Source organism: Drosophila takahashii, chromosome 3L, assembly GCF_030179915.1.
Source record: "Drosophila takahashii strain IR98-3 E-12201 chromosome 3L, DtakHiC1v2, whole genome shotgun sequence".
Taxonomy (NCBI): Eukaryota; Metazoa; Arthropoda; class Insecta; order Diptera; family Drosophilidae; genus Drosophila; species Drosophila takahashii.
The window spans coordinates 6,509,307-6,527,147 of NC_091680.1; the positions used below are offsets into that span (position 1 = coordinate 6,509,307).

The 17,841-nt window shown below is 39.9% G+C and overlaps 1 protein-coding gene across 1 annotated transcript; it reads left to right on the forward strand.

Annotated features, from left to right (window-relative positions):
- The first annotated feature begins 193 nt into the window (after positions 1-193).
- Rh50 (Rhesus blood group-associated glycoprotein Rh50) lies at positions 194-12,604 on the forward strand. The gene is made up of 9 exons (XM_017139427.3): positions 194-664; positions 3,496-3,664; positions 4,436-4,601; positions 5,302-5,563; positions 9,663-9,853; positions 11,223-11,417; positions 11,487-11,580; positions 11,960-12,062; positions 12,329-12,604. Exons 1-9 carry the CDS (start codon positions 496-498, stop codon positions 12,360-12,362), a joined length of 1,383 nt encoding a protein of 460 aa, XP_016994916.2. The 5' UTR covers positions 194-495; the 3' UTR covers positions 12,363-12,604.
- The last annotated feature ends 5,237 nt before the right edge of the window (positions 12,605-17,841 follow it).

The window sequence follows — 17,841 nt, forward strand, 5'->3', positions numbered from 1 at the left end:
GGTTCAATGTGAATAATTCAGAGCAAGCGGCGGCCACTGCAAATTAAATCAAATAGTTATATCATGCGAGTAAATCGCTGTGGATATCGCACATACGCCCCGTTGACCGCAGACTCGACTTGCTGCTCGCACAGCTACTTACACGCCGCGCTCATCGCTCCGGGGCATCAGTACGCGCCCAGTGCTCAGCCGCAGCAGATCGTGAATGTGAACGGATATATATATAGAGATAGTGTGTGCATCCCGATGTCTGGGAGATAGAGCAGCAAAAGCACACAAATATTTGCACATCCCCAGAAAAGGGAGAGAAAACACTTCCTGTCCGTAGTAAATTCCTCGTACACGTGCTGCATCGTCTGCGGCCGGGATCTGCAAAGGCAACAACTCCATCTCCATCTCAGTCTCCGTTTTTTACTCGAACTCCAATCAGGAGCCGTTCCGTCTAGCTTTTCTTTTTTTTGCCGTATTTTTTGCCCGAGTTTCACCAGCACCGCCATGCATTCGCCGGCTGCCAAAGTGTCGGGCTACGTCGTCCTGATGATTGTGCAAATAATCTTCCTGGTTCTATTCTGGCTGTTCGTGCGTTACGAAAAGACGGCGATGCCCCGGGCAATCGGCGACGAAGACGCTGGATCAGCAAACGAACACGTTTCCAAATATCCGCGTGAGTAGCTGGGATTTTCGCCCCCATCCTTTTTTTGCTAGCCTTGAATAAAACGTCTTCAGTCAAGCAAGTCTCTCAAATTAACCATAAATGTGAATTTATTTTATATCTTCACCCAAAGCTTTAAATTTAATTTATATTCTACAGTCAAACTTTAAAATATTTAAGTTTTTTTTAATTTTTTATAAAATATTCACTTTTATATGTCCATAAATTGCCTTTAAAATTTAAATTTAATTTGGATAATTATACCCGTTACTCGTAGAGTAAAAGGGTATACTAGATTCGTGCAAAAGTATGTAACAGCTAGAAGGAAGCGTTTCCGACCCCATAAAGTATATATATTCTTGATCAGGGTCACTAGCCGAGTCGATCTAGCCATGTCCGTCTGTCCGTCTGTCTGTCTGTCTGTCTGTCTGTCTGTCTGTCTGTCTGTCTGTCTGTCTGTCTGTCTGTCCGTCTGTATGAACGCTGAGATCTCAGAAACTACAAAAGCTAGAGGGTTGAGATTTCCCACACATATTCTTTGGCTTCCTACGCAGCGCAAGTTTATTTTAGCCGAGCGCCACGCCCCCTCTAACGCCCACAATCGCCCACTAACGATTTTAAAATGGGTCCTGCGCCCACATCTTTAAAGATTTCCGAAAGTATAAATGCAATGTAGAAGACATTTTTCAAATCGGACCATTCATTAAAAAGTTATACGCAATCAAAAATTATATATCTATCTCCCTCGCACTCCCTTTAGCTGAGTTACGATTATTAGTCGGGACACCAACCCGACACAGCGTTCGCACTCCCTTTAGCTGAGTGACGGGTATTAGATAGTCGGGACAACAACCCGACTATAGCGTTCTCTCTTGTTTTAAAATGATAAAGAGTACATTTTTTTGAATCAGTAAGAATTTTGATGTTTTTAATGTAGTTCTAAAGCTTTTAAAAAATGGGTTGGTCATTTCTTTATAATATTTTTCCTTTGCCTTTATTGGACCATTAAAAATCGTTTAGCAGAACCTTATAAAAATGAGTAAGCTAACAAATAGTTTATAACAGCATCTTTCTTGAGAAACACCCCATTTTATTTTATAATCCTAAAATTTGCCCCTCAAAATGAATCACGACGTGCGAAAATATTTATTGACCAAATTGTTTTTTATAGGACATGCATTTCAAGTATTATTTTCTTGTTCAATTAGCCAGCAAAAGCTAAACTGCCACTAAATTTAAATCTGCTCGGCAGGAGCTCAAACACTTTTGCTAATCAAATTAATATTTATCAACAACTTTAGTCAAGATATCATTTTATTGTTTGTGTTTTTTGAAATATTTCTCTGTTGGTTAATTAGCCCGCTTTGTCTAATAAAAGTCACTAAAACTAAATATGCATGGCAACAGCGCAAACATTTTCATACTGACAAATCAAATAATAAAGTTTTTTATACGTTGGGGAAATAATTTACATGGAACCCCCACAATGTGCACCTCTTGTGTGCGGAAACTTGTTATATATTTAGATTTGCCCCTCTAAAATAATAGCAAACGTGCAAAAATATCATTTCTAGTATTTGTATACATTATTTCCATATTATTGTTGGTTTGTTTGTTTTCGATAGTTTTTGTGCAATAAATGTCACTGCATTCTCTTCAACTAGTCAATCTGAACAGCTACCTTAAATAAATATTTAAATATCATCTGAATTATTTTTAGTTTTGCTCTTTAAAATTAACCGCAAGTGTGCGAAAGGTGTTATTTTTAGCTCTGTTTTTATTTTGATTTTTCTGTTGGTTAATTAGCTATATAGGGCTAATAAAAGGCTTTAAACCTGAGGGAACTTGGCAACAGTTTCATTTTTCATATTTGTTTTTTTGTCTATGACTCACAAAAAATATATTATGGTGGTGATCAATAAAGAATTTTTTTATTAATTAAACAAACGTTTGATCTCGTGCCGTTTCATTGTTTGTGAATTAATAGTGAATAGATAAGATCCAAAAATAAGAATGTATCAACAAATGAATTAATCACTTGAAAACTTTTTATATATTCCATTCATAACCGAGTAATTAAAATGCCAGAATCACCAACCAAGGCAAATTCAATGCAAAATGGTCGAAAACAATTAAAAGGACACCAAGTCGAAGCTCTAAATCAAAGCCCACATAAAGCTATTACCCATGCTACCCATATAGATATATATATATAGATATAAACTCTAGTCCTGTTCTATTTTCGGGAGGGAGGGGAATGAGATGAAGTCAGGACGAGAACCAAGAGCAGGACCCGCATTGTTTGCCAAGTGTTGGCGGGTCATAAATAAATGAAGTTCTTTTTCGCACACAGTCTCCGTTGTCTTTTTGGGTCCCGTGGCACCAATTCCATTAATTACTTCAGCCACTGTACAGGGTACATAGTACATTTTACCGAACCCAAAACGAACTGAAGCGAAACCGAACAATGCGACACACACACACACGCGCACAAATGAATAATTAAAGTCATTAATTTCAATTTATGCAAATGCGTCTGTAAACAACTTGTTGCAATTCATAATAAATAAATTAAACCGTATTTCACACTAATTGCACCCGCGCGAGCACACACATACGCACACAGGGGATGTGTTTGTGAGGGGGTGTAGAAGAGGGTGCAAAAGTGGGTGGTTGATTGGTATTTACACCCTACTATAAGGCACCATCTTGGTGCCCTGGTGACATCAATCTCAATGCAATTGACTTTTGGCAGCAGACAATTGGGCGGTTAATTGAAACGACTTGACTCTATTAATTGGCATCCCAGCTGGCCAAGACTAACCCCCTTCCATTCCCCACAGAGTTCCAGGACATCCAGGTGATGATCTTCATCGGTTTCGGCTTCCTGATGACCTTCCTGCGGAAATACGGATACAGTGCCACCGGTTTCACCCTGTTTATGGCCGCCTTGGTGGTACAGTGGGCAGTCCTGATGAAGGGATTCCTCCACATGGAGGGCGGCAAGATCAGGTGAGCTCCAATTTATTAATTGCTTGACTTCGAGCCAAAGAGCCAAACTGACAGGCCACAAAGCAAATAACTTTGCGATGTCAAATGAAGAAAAATACCCCGAAGCTGAAAATGAATTCAAGCAATTACTTTAAATGAAGAAGTCAACCTGAGTTGAGAAGGAGGCGGAGGAGGTTTGGGGTGGAATCCTCTACTTATGCTAAGTGAAATGGGAAACAATCCCAAGTCAAATGGCAAACAAAAGGACAAGCAGCTGTAAAAAGAACCAATGGAGCTGACAGTCAAATGTACTAAAAGAAAAAAATATTGAATTTATTATGTGGAAAAATATATTCGTTTAAAATCATTTTTGTTTTGTTAGGGGAAATTCATTTAATTTAAAGTACAATTTTTAAGTTTATCTTATTCTAATGTATATAAATATAATAATAAAAAATATAAAAGAAATAAAAAGAATTGAAATAATAACGTTTAAAATAAATATTTTTTGTCATAACTAAATGTAAAGTAAAATATCAGTAAATTCTTGAACATTTTTAAGCAATTTAAAAGTGTCTTTTCAGACATTTTCTTTCTATGTGAATGCCTAAATTTATTTTATATATTCCCTGTGTAGAAATATAAACTGTCTTGAAATGCTTTAAAATGTATTCCATTTCATTTGGCGGCCATTTCATCTTGGTGAAGATGTAGCCATTTTTTATGCGGCTCGGGGCGTGTCACCTGTCGCACTTCCTGCTCATCGTATTCCCTTCCCTTTTGCGCCCACAGCCTCTCCCTGGAGAACATCATTGATGCGGATATTGCCGCCGCCGTGCCCCTGATTAGCATGGGCGCTCTGCTGGGCAGGACCACGCCCATCCAACTCCTGTGCATGTCCATCTTCGAGGTGGCTCTTTTCGCGGCCAACGAGTACCTGGCCCTGCATGTTTTCAGTGTGAGTAAAAGCCATTAAGTTAGTGGCGCTAAAAATGTATTATTCAGCAGCTGGTAGTCACGAATTTGCATATAACAATCACTATTTTGTCGAACTAATATTTATTATTTGCCAAAAACTTATTTATGAAAATAGGTTTAAACTTTAAACAGGTCGTGACAAATGGGTCATACCATATGCAAACTGAATTAAAATGCATGCTAAAATTCGGTGTTAATTTTATGCAGTTTAGGATGTTGGAAAAACGAATATATGATTTCCATAAGCTTGATCAAAGCAATGTAATAAATTTTAAAACAAACGTGCATAATACCTTTTACGGAATAGAATGACATTTTGCTACTGCCTTGAATGGCATAATTTCCAAAAGAATTAGCTTTATTTTTATACATTTTAATTACTTTGACTTTTATAATTTTGATGATGTAATTTAAAAACAGATATTTCATGTGTGGAACCAGAATATAAATCCGGTTTATGACACAGAATTTTAATTTTTTCTCAAAAAAAATTAGTATTTTTTCCAGAACAATGCCAACAAAATCAAAAACCTTTGTCCAAATAGTTTCTAACTATTCCTACTCTTTTGACAATTTTTGGCAAAAGAAAAATGTAGAATTTCTCCAACATTATATTTTTTAATCTACCCGAAGTGGTTTGTAAATTTTTTTTATTTCTCCCATTGCTATATTCCTGACAGATTTGCGACTGTGGCGGTTCCATCACTGTTCATGCCTTCGGCGCCTATTTTGGACTGGCGGTGGCCCTGATGCTGAGGCCCGCCAGCGATCAAAATGAGGCAGGAAAGCTGGAGGGCGCCAGCTACACCTCGGACATCTTCGCCATGATCGGCACCACCTTCCTGTGGGTGTACTGGCCCAGCTTCAACTCGGTGCTGGCCGAGGGAGCCGGCGGCGAGCGGGCCATTTTGAACACGTTCCTGTCATTAGCCGCGGCAACAGGTGAGTCACGTGCCCCGGCAATTAGCCGGCTCAAGTGGAGGGCAGCTGTAGGGCATTCCAGCGTCCCTCGTCCATCGTCCTTTCGCTCATCTCCTGACATATCTTCCGGCCATCTTCGCCCACTCGGACATATCTTCACGCCTGGTTGGGTCATTCCTTAGGCCTTGTTAATTATAATGTTGGCGGGCCTATTAGCACGGCACCCGATGAAATTGAAAAGGCTCGCAGGCAGCTCTCTCTTCCCAACCCTTCGCCGCCCCTCACTTTTAGGTCCTTGTGCATGCCGCTCACAAACTAATTAAATGTCAAATAGTTTCGTTAACACATTTGAAAATTTATTTTGAGCACGTAGCGCACATAAAAACGAACCAGCCAGCCTGTCCGGCATTTGCTTAGTGCGATGGGTGGGTCAGTAGTGGGCAAATCCCATTCAGGTTTAGGTTCTGGACCAGTCCAGGCACACATATAGAAAATGTGCTAAAAGCAGCAGCCCGGGGTCGGGCTTTGGCTTTGCCTGGGCTGACTCGCTCGCTCGGTTAATGTAAATAACAAAACACAAATTAAATGTATACAAAGGACGTTCGCCCGGCAGCAACAACAAGGGCCGTAATAATAGTGGTAGTAGAGGGCCAGCAGCTGAGATAAGCCAACTTGGAATGGTCGAGACACTTGGCTAACTGTGACCAGAGTCTCGCCGGCTTTCTGCTCCAGCTCTTCTGGCCATGGTATTAAAGCCCTCACGTTACAGCGGCGGAGGTAACACCTAACCAAGGGACATGAGTTGGCCAGAAGATGCAGGATGTGCTAGTCGTAGAAATAAATACCCTAGGAAATTATAAAAATGATTAATTTTTAATTAATTATTTTTACCTAATTATTTAACTATCCGAAATCATTATTTATTTATTTACAAACACTTATTTTCAAAATAAATTAAATGTATATTTATAAAGTAAATATTTAAATTCATTGAATAAATTGAAAATAATATAATTAATTGACTCTATTGATTTAAATATTATTTGATTCCTTCTTTGTTTTTAAATAGTTGGTTTTGCAACAATGAAATAAGTTTAAAAGAAAAAAACTCTTAATTTACACAATGAAACCCACCACTTCCTTTGGTTCAATATCCGAATCAAATACTTCTTTTGTTTGAATTGACGATTGAAATAATTGATGTCACGGCAGCAATTAAATAAAGTATTTTCCCATATATTGGTTATTAAATATTTTGCCAACTTAAATATTCTTCTGCCAAAGTTCATTAACTTTATATGTGCTGAACAAAGAACACTTCACTCGGATTTTTCGCATTTTTAATTGCCCGAATGGAATGCGTACGTACGCACCGCATAAAGTGCAAATGAATCATATTGAATTTTCATATTTTCAAGAGCACACCACTTGTTAGTATTTCATGTTGCTGTTTTGGCCATAATTTCTTTGCTCTTTGAAAAGCACTTTTAGCTGGCAGCCAGAAGAGTACATCTTAATTTGAGTTAAAAATTCTCGTCTCAATAAAGTGCATATTCAAATTTAGTTGCAATTCATATCTGGCCGAAGAGGAAACTTAATCAATGAATTCAAATCTGGGCAGCCGAATGACCCATCCCATAAATAGACTTCCTAGAGTATCCTATATGGGAAAATGGGAGTCTGGTTGGGCATTTTATGCGGAAGGAAGTGCGATTAGTTGAGTCAACGTGCGGCTCCGTCCGTTGCAGTGGCCTAAACCCTCCATTCCCCACCCTCTCCCGGATGTCCTTCGTGTCCTTGTCCATTCGGTGGCTGGTTGCTTGGCTCACTAGTTGTTGCCTTAATTAAACTAAAGCTGGGGTTCAGTTCAATGCTGAAATTAGAGGCGGTCTGGTGGGTGTGGCCCACGTTGCTCCATGTTGTTGGCCATGCGGGCGGACATGCATGGCAGCCTGGCCAGCAGGATTGGTTTTTGGGAGGGAAGGAGGAGCAGCAGGAGCAGGACCAGAAGGGTAGCGGATCAGACGACGCCATTTGGTGTCCAAATGCGGCGCCAACAGCAAAAATACGCCCCAGTTGTTGTTTTCACACCAGGCACAAAATGAGCCGAAACGTCGTCTGGACCGTCTCCTAGAAATGCACAGAGAAACAATTAAGGATGAAGATGTAGAAAATTTATAAGGCGCTATTCAGAAAAAACTGTAGAACTATAAAAAAAATAATTTAAGTAACTAAAAGATAATGTTTTATTTATAAAATTAAATTAAATTTTAATACAAAAATTTAATTATACATCTTTTGTTTATTTTAAAAAATTATTGAAAATTATTATTTCTAATCATAATTAAAATTTAAATAATATTTTTCATTTTAAATATTTATAGGTGGCAAATTCATATTTCATTATTAACACGAGGATTTAATAAAACATTATATCACAATTTTGATATTAAGTAGATAATAAATGGGAATTTCATCTTTGAATAGAGAGAAGAATTCATTTATTTTTTCCTGTGCGTTTTTGGGTTTGGTTTTGGGTTTGGGTCAGTTTAGATCTCCAGTCTGGTCAGCGGGGTGGATTTTTCGGGGGCGATTAAAGGAGAGGGAGGGATTGGGTGGGAGGCTGCCCGCATTGGCCAACAACGCTAAGCACAGAACACATTTTACAGTCGCAAGTGACACCATTGGCGTTAATTTAAATTGTTTAATGTTCGAGAGCAGGGGAAAACAACAAAGCAGAAACAACAGCAACGGCAGCTGATGTCCTGAATCCTGAATCTCGGATGCCGTTGGCTTGGCTTTGGTTTAGTCCTCGAGCAGGACGACGAGGATGAGGAGCGGCTGTAAAAAAGCTGTTTAATTGATTTTTAAGCCAGAATTTGCTGTTCTCGTTGTTTTGCGTCGCCCGGACAACGTCAAAAGCTGTTTTGAAATTGTTGCGGTTGAAGTTCCCCTCCTTCCTCCTCCGGAAAACTGTCCCCTGTTTACCCAACACGTCGGTTGAGATTTGCCTTACTTATTTGCAGTGGCCAACCGACGCCAGTGGCCCCAACTAATTTATGCAAATTATTATGGCTGCAACATATGCTCCGCCATAAAATGGAGATTTTTAAGTATTTAGTGTTATTCAGCCGAGATTTATGCTGGCCGCCGGTCATAAACCGAAGCGTCCTTGTTGTTTTGCTGTTTAGTCGGAAAACCCCGGGAAATCCAAAGGGATCTGGCCACTGTCGTGTTTACATTTTTATTAGTTTTGTGTTTATTGCAAAAGTGTGTTCTGTGCTGGGTGTGTCATTCCTGCTGCTCGAGTGATTAGCGATAGCTGCTTGTTGGTCTTAGTAAACTTAAAAAGGAGGGTTTATGCATGCAAAGGATTTTATCACGGAACAGAGTTTGCTTTCTACAGAAACTACAGAATAGCACTGAATAAATAGCAAGGGAAGAACAGAGACTTTGCTGTTCAACTAGTCGTATACGTGATTTTTCTGTTTTATGTCTCATTTGCAATTGATTGATCAATTTAGTGAGGTTGAAAAATGTGATAATGAAGTTGGTAAGACGTCGGGTTGAGTAGTAGATTTTATCTTTTAAGTTAGAAAAGTATTTTTAAATATTTGTGGAATATAATATAACAGGTGGAAAACAAATATATAAATTAAAACAATTTTAAAGTAAGCCCCCTTTAAAAATATAAAATTACTGTAATATCAGTTAAATTTTTATCTTACTTTAAATACTAAATATAAATTAATAAATATTTTTAGAAAACAATTGATAGAAAAATAATAAAATTATAATGAATTCATCACTTTAAGTTTGCAACTTATAATTACTCCCAAGCAGTCCTTAAAAAACTCTCTATCCTATTCATCCCACATTTTTAAGAGCCATTCCCTGTGCTTTTCCGCACTCTAATGAACCAACCCGGGACTCATTCAAAAATGCATTAAAATCATGTAATTAAGCCGGGGCCATTCGAAGTCCGCTGCTCGCTGCATTCAATCTGCTGCCCGGCAACCATGAATGCGAGCCGCAGCCTCCCGGCTTTTTTAGCCTCTATTTCTGGGAATAACCCATCCTAACTCTCACAACCCCCCTCCATTTTTGGTATATTTCACAGTGACCACCTTCGTTGTATCCGCGCTTGTCAGCCACGAGAATAAATTGGACATGGTGCACGTGCAGAACTCGACCCTCGCCGGCGGCGTGGCCGTTGGAACGGTGTGCAACTTGCTGCTCGGCGCCCACGGAGCTGTCTTAATTGGCATTATCGCCGGCACGGTCTCGGTGCTCGGCTATCGCTATTTAACCGTAAGTTTTAGGAACCAGAAAATGCAAAAAAAAAGGAGGAAAATCAGTTCCCAAAAGGGGCATTTTCTATGTGCCCGCCATACAAGCATAAACCCGCTATTCAAATCGCAAAACCTGGTCTGTACTGTTGGCTGTAGAACTAGAACTACTAGCTGGCGGTGGCTTCGCTTTAATTAGTGCGCCTAGGAAAAATGCGACGCTAATGAGTAAAGTTTGTTGCCCGCCGGTCAGCCGCACAGCCCGGACTTCATCCCGGATTCCGCCGGACTTCCATTTGCATTACGACCACGGAGCATCAAAATCCATGGGGTTCCCTCCCGGTTTCCCGGTTTCCCAGTTTCATTTTCTATTTTCCGTTCCCGCTCGCTGGAGCAGTAAATAAATTTGCACTTTTCAAATGACACACTGACTCCCTGGCCATGTTTCACTTTTATTCAATTTAATTCGTGGACTGGCCATTAATTATTTTAAATACAGAAACACACATCTTGTAATCTAACTTGCTGAAAGTTGAAGTGAAATTAATTGTTTTCGGATTTGAGTGTGTTTTAAGTGAAGTTTTGGGGTTTCAATTTAAGGAGGATTTATTACTAATAAATCATATGAATTACTTAACTCATAAATTGAATAACTGATAATAAATCTGTAAGCCACAAAAGATAACAAGAAGGGAACCTACCTTCGGCCAGCCGAAGCGTATATACCCTTGTAGATTAAAGAATGCTTACTCGGTGCAGTTCCAGGGATTCCAGATTCAGCGTTTCTATTTATTTAAATTTTGTTTTTAAGTAGTCAAGAATCAAAGCGCCTACTTCCTACAAAGTTACAATGAATTTTCTTATATTTGTTTGAATATTCCTATGGGAGCCTTAAGATATAGTGGTCCGATCCGGCTCGCTCCAACATATGTACTACCTGCAATAGAAAGAAGACTTTCGGGAAAGTTTCATCGCGATAGCTTTAAAACTGAGAGACTAGTTCGCATAGAAACGGACAGACGGACAGACGGACATGGCTAGATCGACTCGTCTAGTGATGCTGATCAAGAATAAATATACTTTATGTGGTCGGAAACGTCTCCTTCACTGCGTTGCAAACATCTGACTGAAATTATAATACCCTCTACAAGGGTATAATAAAACATTTATCAAAAACAGTAGGGCGGCTTACAAAATATTTATATATTTTTTTTACGAACTGTCACTTTTAAAATGTTTTTTTGATTGCATCTTTTAGATACAATTATTAAAATTCGCATTTGAAATATTCTAGAAATATATTCACTTTGTTTTTTAAAGATCAACTCTTGTTCTTAATTCTAAAATATTTTTTCTGCTGCCCATTTATAACCCTTTCGTCCGTTTTACAGCCCTGGATGACGGCCAATCTGAGGCTGCACGACACCTGTGGCGTGCACAACCTTCACGGAATGCCTGCCCTGATTTCGGCCATTGCCTCCGCCATTTACGCCTCGATGGCCACCGTGGGCGATTACCAAGCGGAGCTGCAGGACATTTTCCCGGCCATGGTGGGCACCAACGGAACCGAGACCAAAATCATGGGCGTGAGTATCCGAGTATCCGGCTGTTCCAAAACGGCGGGTGTTAATCCTTTTTGGACTCGTTTCCCGCAGGGTCTTGGCCGGAATGCAACTTCACAGGCGGGCTACCAATTGTTCGGCATCGCTGTCACACTGCTCATTGCCATCGGTGGTGGTATTTTGACAGGTATGAATGAGACATGCTTTTAAAAATTTAATAAAACAAAAATTACTTTTATAAGAAAATTATAACCTACAAAATTCTAACTAAAGCCTATTATTCACTTCAATCAATAAGACAAAATGACAGGTGAAAAATTTTGTGATTTTGTGTTAAGATTTTCATTTTGTAGACTTTTTGATTGAAGTGAGTACTAGGCTTAAGAAAGAAGGTTTCTCCCTAGTACATTTACATTTTTTACAACTGGTTTAATTTGAAAATTAAAATCTACTTTTATTATACGTTGTTTTAAATAAGAAAAGTAAATAATAAAACCCTCCTAAAATCCTAAAATAATTTACATAATATCATTTTATTATTAATTTTCTTTTTAATCCCAAACCAGGTGCCGTGTTGAAGTACACCAATTTCCGGAACCTGAAGAAGGACGAGCAGCACGAGGACGAGCACTACTGGGAGGTGCCGGCTGTCGAGAACAAGGAGGAATAGTTAAGTGTTGTGCCTGCCAGATTGATCAAAGTTCACGCGTCTCTTATGTGCCTTGTCTAACTACTTTCGACTACTTATTATTATTTTCATTTATTTTATTTACATTACACTATTGTACGAAATGCACGCATTTGCCATTGTGCCTGCCCTCATCAAAAAAATCAACAAAAAAAAAGAAAGAATAAGTTTGCCAAATTGTTTGCCATTTCCGTTGACTCGCTTTGCATTTGCATTTCGCTGATTTGATTTGCCGCCTTTTTTGCAGTGAACTAGAGAAAGTTGACGAGCTTTTGCTGTAAGCCAAGTAAGCCAAAAAACACCCAAACAAATGCAACTCTGCAGCATTTCCATGAGAAGAGGACAATGGGTCCCGGCCAATCCTTTTGTTGTCCTTGCTTCGCTTCGCTTAATTTTTGTAGACATTTGTCGCATTTAATTAAAAACTCCAACAATTTACACATTTAATTAGCGTCGAGCACCGAAAAAGCAAAAAAAAGTATTAGCAATAAAAATATTTTAAATGTGACATTTTGCCCTCCAACTCCTACCCTTTGTATATTTCGCATGCCGGTCGCAATTTTTAATGGAATTAAAATCATACACATAAAATCCAACAACGAACGAATGGCGCAAAAAGTTTAAATATGCTCGCCAAACTTTTGGATGACGATGCCTCTGCCGCCGCCAACTCACTGAATTCCCAATCTGCCGCCAACTTTAATTGGCGCCCATTTCTGTTGCGCAACTGGAATGCAATTGTCCCCGCCAACAATTTGTATGTGCGAGGAGCTCTGCACTTGGAATGAAGGCTAATTAAGTGGCCCAGGACAAAGTGCCAGCTAATTAGGCGACTTTTGGCCAAGACAAGACAAGGAAAGCCCAACCACCTTGGCGATCCCAGCCAATCCAATCCGATCCGGTCAGCTTTCTTGGCTTTTCCAGCTTTCTCAGTTTTCCCTGCCGGACAGCTCAGCCGGCGATTAGCGCACCTGGCGCCGAAGGCCCGTAATCGCCGGACAAAGGCGAACCAGGAATAATGTCTTTCAAACGACTCCCAGTCTCACCTCCACTGGGAAACCAAGCGATAAGCTGGCGGCCAACTACTTAAGTTGGCTTTGTCACCACACCCACAGACGCACAAACAAAGCCCAAAAGGCAAACAATTACCGGCAAAAAGTTCAACAAGTTTCAATAAAAATTGTCAGCCAATGTCTTGGCTTTTGTTTCCCGGCTTTGGTTTTAACTCATTTACAGAAGTGAAGATAAGCTATTAAGATTGTACAGTTTCAGGCTTTAGTTCCCGGTTTCTATATCTCAAATTCTAAATAAAACACTTTCTGCAAAAATATATTAACATAAATAGAGTTTTAAATGGGATTAAATTATTTACAAATATTTTGGTAAGTATTTAAAACAACAATTAGAACTATTTTTTGGGTGCACTTTATAATAATTTGCCCCATTTTAAATTATCAGTGAAAATGTATAATCTAATGGGTTAATTCTTCCATACATATTGGCAAAATGATAACAAATATGAAAATAAATACGGACAGGGAAAATCGAACTTAGTGAATGTGAAAATCAGAACATATCCTTAGTTTCCCGGAAATCAATGACTTTTTACGACTGTCAATAAAAGTTGTCGGCTGCAATAAAGAGCGATTTTCCAGTGAGAAGTTGTCGATATAAAATGCCCATAATTGGCTTTCTCATTTTGTTTTGCCATTTGGCACTGTTGAAAGTATCTTGCTTTCAGATCTATGAGGGCCGAAAAATACGATTCAAGCCTACTGTTTTACGGACTATGACTAGGAGGACTAGGCGGTTTCACGACGACGACAAGGCCGAGTAGTCAAATGAGTGGCCAGAACTGGTGCCACTTTCTGTCTGCCAGACCAGTCTGGCCAGGACCAGGACCTCGGACAGAATGGACTCGGACACGATGAGTCAGGGGGTTGAGCACAGTTCGGGGGACAGGCGACAGGAGACTGAGTAGATTGTGCAATTTGGCAAAGTATTCCCCGGTGCACCGTTCCACTCATTGGAGGGGGTCGACGTTGATGTCTCTGTCTTCCCATTTGCGGTTGTGTTCGTGATTGCACTGGGAGAAATTTGAGTTTTATAAAAAAATAGAAGGTTTAAATTATTAAATATTTAGAGCAACTATTTCTAAATAAATTCGTACCCAAGAAGTAATACACATTAATTACCCAAATATTTTTAAATATGAGTATATATTGGATTTATAGCCAAATATTTGAATTGAATAATTGTCTTTAATATATTATATTTTTAATCTAGGTATATCTTTCTATATAGAGTGCTATAAATGCTTTTAATATATTTAAGAGTATTTGAATGTTTATATAATTTTCTCGTTGTGCACGTCTATGCCTCTGTCTATGTCTAAGTGCTGTTTTATTGCATGTGGTTGACTGGTCGCCCGCTTTTCTGCCATCCTGCTTTCTTCCTTGCGCTGCCTTCGATGGTCGTGTGCCGTTTGCCGATTGCCCGTCCAGACACTCACACGTCTATAATAATAATTAACAGCCTGAAACTGAAAGGAAAATATGTCGTCAGTCCCAATTTCGTCCCGTATTCATTTTTCCCCTCCACCCGCCGAAACCTTCCGAATCCCCCTGGTTGCCTTTGAGTTTCGTGTGTTCCTGCGCCACGAAGTATGCAGCATATTTTATGCATGCCCGCCGCCAAAGGACAACTGTCGACTGTGGACTGTCGCCTGTGACACGGCTGCCATAAAAAGTGCAGGACCAGGAACAGGAACAACAACAAGGACTGCAATTAAGGCAACTTTAAGCGCGTTGACAACTCTGCCGGCATCCCGACATTGACTTTGTACTTCCTTTTAGCCCCGCTTTCCCCTTTATCCCCTCTTCACTGCAACAAATTGTTGGCCATAGTTCTTTCCATTGTAGCTCTCTAGCTGCTGCCGTTTGCTCCGGAATGTTGGACGAGCTGAGCAGCTAGGGATTTGTTGGCGTTAGTGTTAGTTTTAGAGCTCCTTGTTCCTTGTTCTCCTTGTTGTTGCAGGAAGCCTCGGACTTCTCTTTCTCGTTCTCGGATTCGGAGACGGAAGCTTGTACAGCATTTTGCAACAGTAATTTTTCGGGTGTTGTTTCCGCCGGCGCTGACAGTTTCCCTCTTCATTCCTCTTTTGAAGGGCCCGACAAATGGTCTGGTCTTGGCCCGATTTGAAAGGGTCGCCATTTGGTTAATGTTTCATCGAGGATCGGAGGACTCCGGCTCTTGCTGCCCTGTGGGCCGCTTGCAAAATTCATGATTTACGTTTAAGTGTCATTGGTGCTTAATTATTTAACCAGCCACGGGTCGTTTAAGCCGCCTGTCAACCGGGGAATCGACTGCGTTGCAGGTGCCCCAAGAAATCCACGATGCGAGCAGCACACACGTGCGGGTTGTATTTGCCGGGGTCGCCGGGGTCGCCGGGGTCGTGGACTCACTACGGTTGACTCCGGACTTCTGCTGCTCCTGGTCGCGCTTTCCATTTCATTGCGAGTGGTGCACTTAGAAAAAAATATACTTGCCTATAAATATGCTTAACAAAAAAAACTAGAGTTAAAATAAAAAGTTTAACAACTTGTATTTAATATAGCTAAATAAACTTTATAATTTCATAGTACATTTTTTTCATGTAGAATGAAAGTGTATAAAAATTTTAAATTAATATAATAAAGTAATGTTTTGTAAGTACATGGAAAATTTTATTTTTAACATTAATACATTTTTTCTATACTCGAAATAAAAAATGTTAGGATTGATGACTGAAGATCTGCATTAAAATATGCATATCATTTCGAAACTTTACCTTTTTTAATAAATATTTTTTTCAATGTTTAATTCTAATCTAATATTTAATATTTTTTCTGGGTTCATATTACAATGCTGTTAAATTCAGAATGCAGTTTTTTTCTCAGTGCCAGACGACTACCGAAAATTTGAGCGTGTTCTTTGGCTTGCTTACATAAATATGCGCACTGGGCACGCAACTTCCCACTGGAGAAGTGGATGGGCGGGGCCCAAAAAAAAGGGGAGCAAAGGGTCTGAGGCGAAGGCGACCCTGCACAATTTGCAATACTCCAGGGACTTTTCACTCCGCTGTGGCAGTTGATATGGATATGTCTGTGCTGGCTTTTGCTGGGGGTTTTTTTTGGGAGGGGGAGAAAAAGTACATATGGGAGTGCTGAGTGCGTCAGGTGGATGAAAATCGGGGTGGTGGTGGCAGTAGAGGTAGTGGCACTTCTCCCTTTTGCATGCCCGGCGCACATTTCGTGGGCCAGTGTCAGGGCAACAAAACGTTCAGAAAAGTGAAATTAAATAAATTTTATAACATAATTTACGCTATCAAAACATGCACTCCCCTGGCGCCCCCCGGACCACTGCACTTGTCTGTGTGCTTAAACATATATATAATATACACACATATATCCTGGCTGTATCCTGGGACCTGCAGTAGCCTCCTTTTTCACCCCCGACCAATTTTTTGGCACTGCCGAAAGCGCTGAATTGTAGGCTTCAATTAAATGTTAATTTTACAGAGCTTAAGCATGAAATTCGGTTTTATCCGGCGGAGATGGGGATGGTTTAAGGATGGTTGGGGGATCCACTTCTGCTTCCTCGGCTGCTTTTCATTAAGGCAATGTGTATAAAATTGTGTATTTTATGGCTGCATTTTAATCTTTTTTATTGGCAGCTCACTTTTCAGGCACACGAGAGCTCATTTCTTTGCCGCCGACTCACCTGGCAAAAAAGGTGGCTTAAATATGGCGGTGTAGGGCTTTCAAATGCTGCCTATAAATAAAAACAAATTTTTAATACACGCAGGCTTTTATCGAAAAATATGAAAAGTTATTCACCTTGCATTATTTTGACCTTTTGGTATTTATGGATAATTTTGTCTACCTTAAATCAGATTACCATGAGCGGGACTTTAAGATTTTAAAACAGCCCATAAAATCGCAACGTCGCACACGTCAATTCTTCTTTTAAACTATTAGTTTTCCATATAACCTTTTTTATGCAAAATGTTTGAAGAGTTATTTCTAAATTGGCAGCCCTTCGTCTCTTTTTGAATATATTTCCATTTTCTAGCTGACAAAAATTTTCGGTGACCCACTTGAAGACGGTCGAGAGCATCGCTTTGCACTTGACTTCACCTTTTAGCTCCGAAATTTTTGCGCATAAAACATGTTGCAAATAAAATGCATTTGCCACTTGTCCCAGTCGTTTGTTTACTTGCCATGTGGACTTGGTCCGCCCCAAAACACATTCAAAACACGCTGCGAACTTGAATACGCTCGAGTGTTCATAAAAAAGGAGACCCATAAAATCCATATTGAAGGGGCATGGGTTCGTTTCAGTTTGCCTCTGTTCCAGCACAAACAAAAAGCAAAGAAAAAAGGAACCATTGTAATAATGTCCAAAAATATGTTACCAACACGTGTAGCCCGGGCATGCGAAAAAATATGGAAAATAAACGAAATGTAAAACATTCTGGCGTTGTGTGGATGCAGCAGGGGGGAAAGGATTGGGATTTTCCGCCACCAAAGCCCCCTTTAATCGATGCAGCCTCTGTGTTTTATATAGAACGATATTTTATTTAACGCCAGCAGCTAGACAGACGGGGCTCCAGGACCTCATGCCATACAACCCATTCGACCATCCTCCCATCCAGACAGACAATGTCAATGCACAGGCCGCGTTCATCATCGCCCAGGGGACGTTAGATGCACTCAGAAA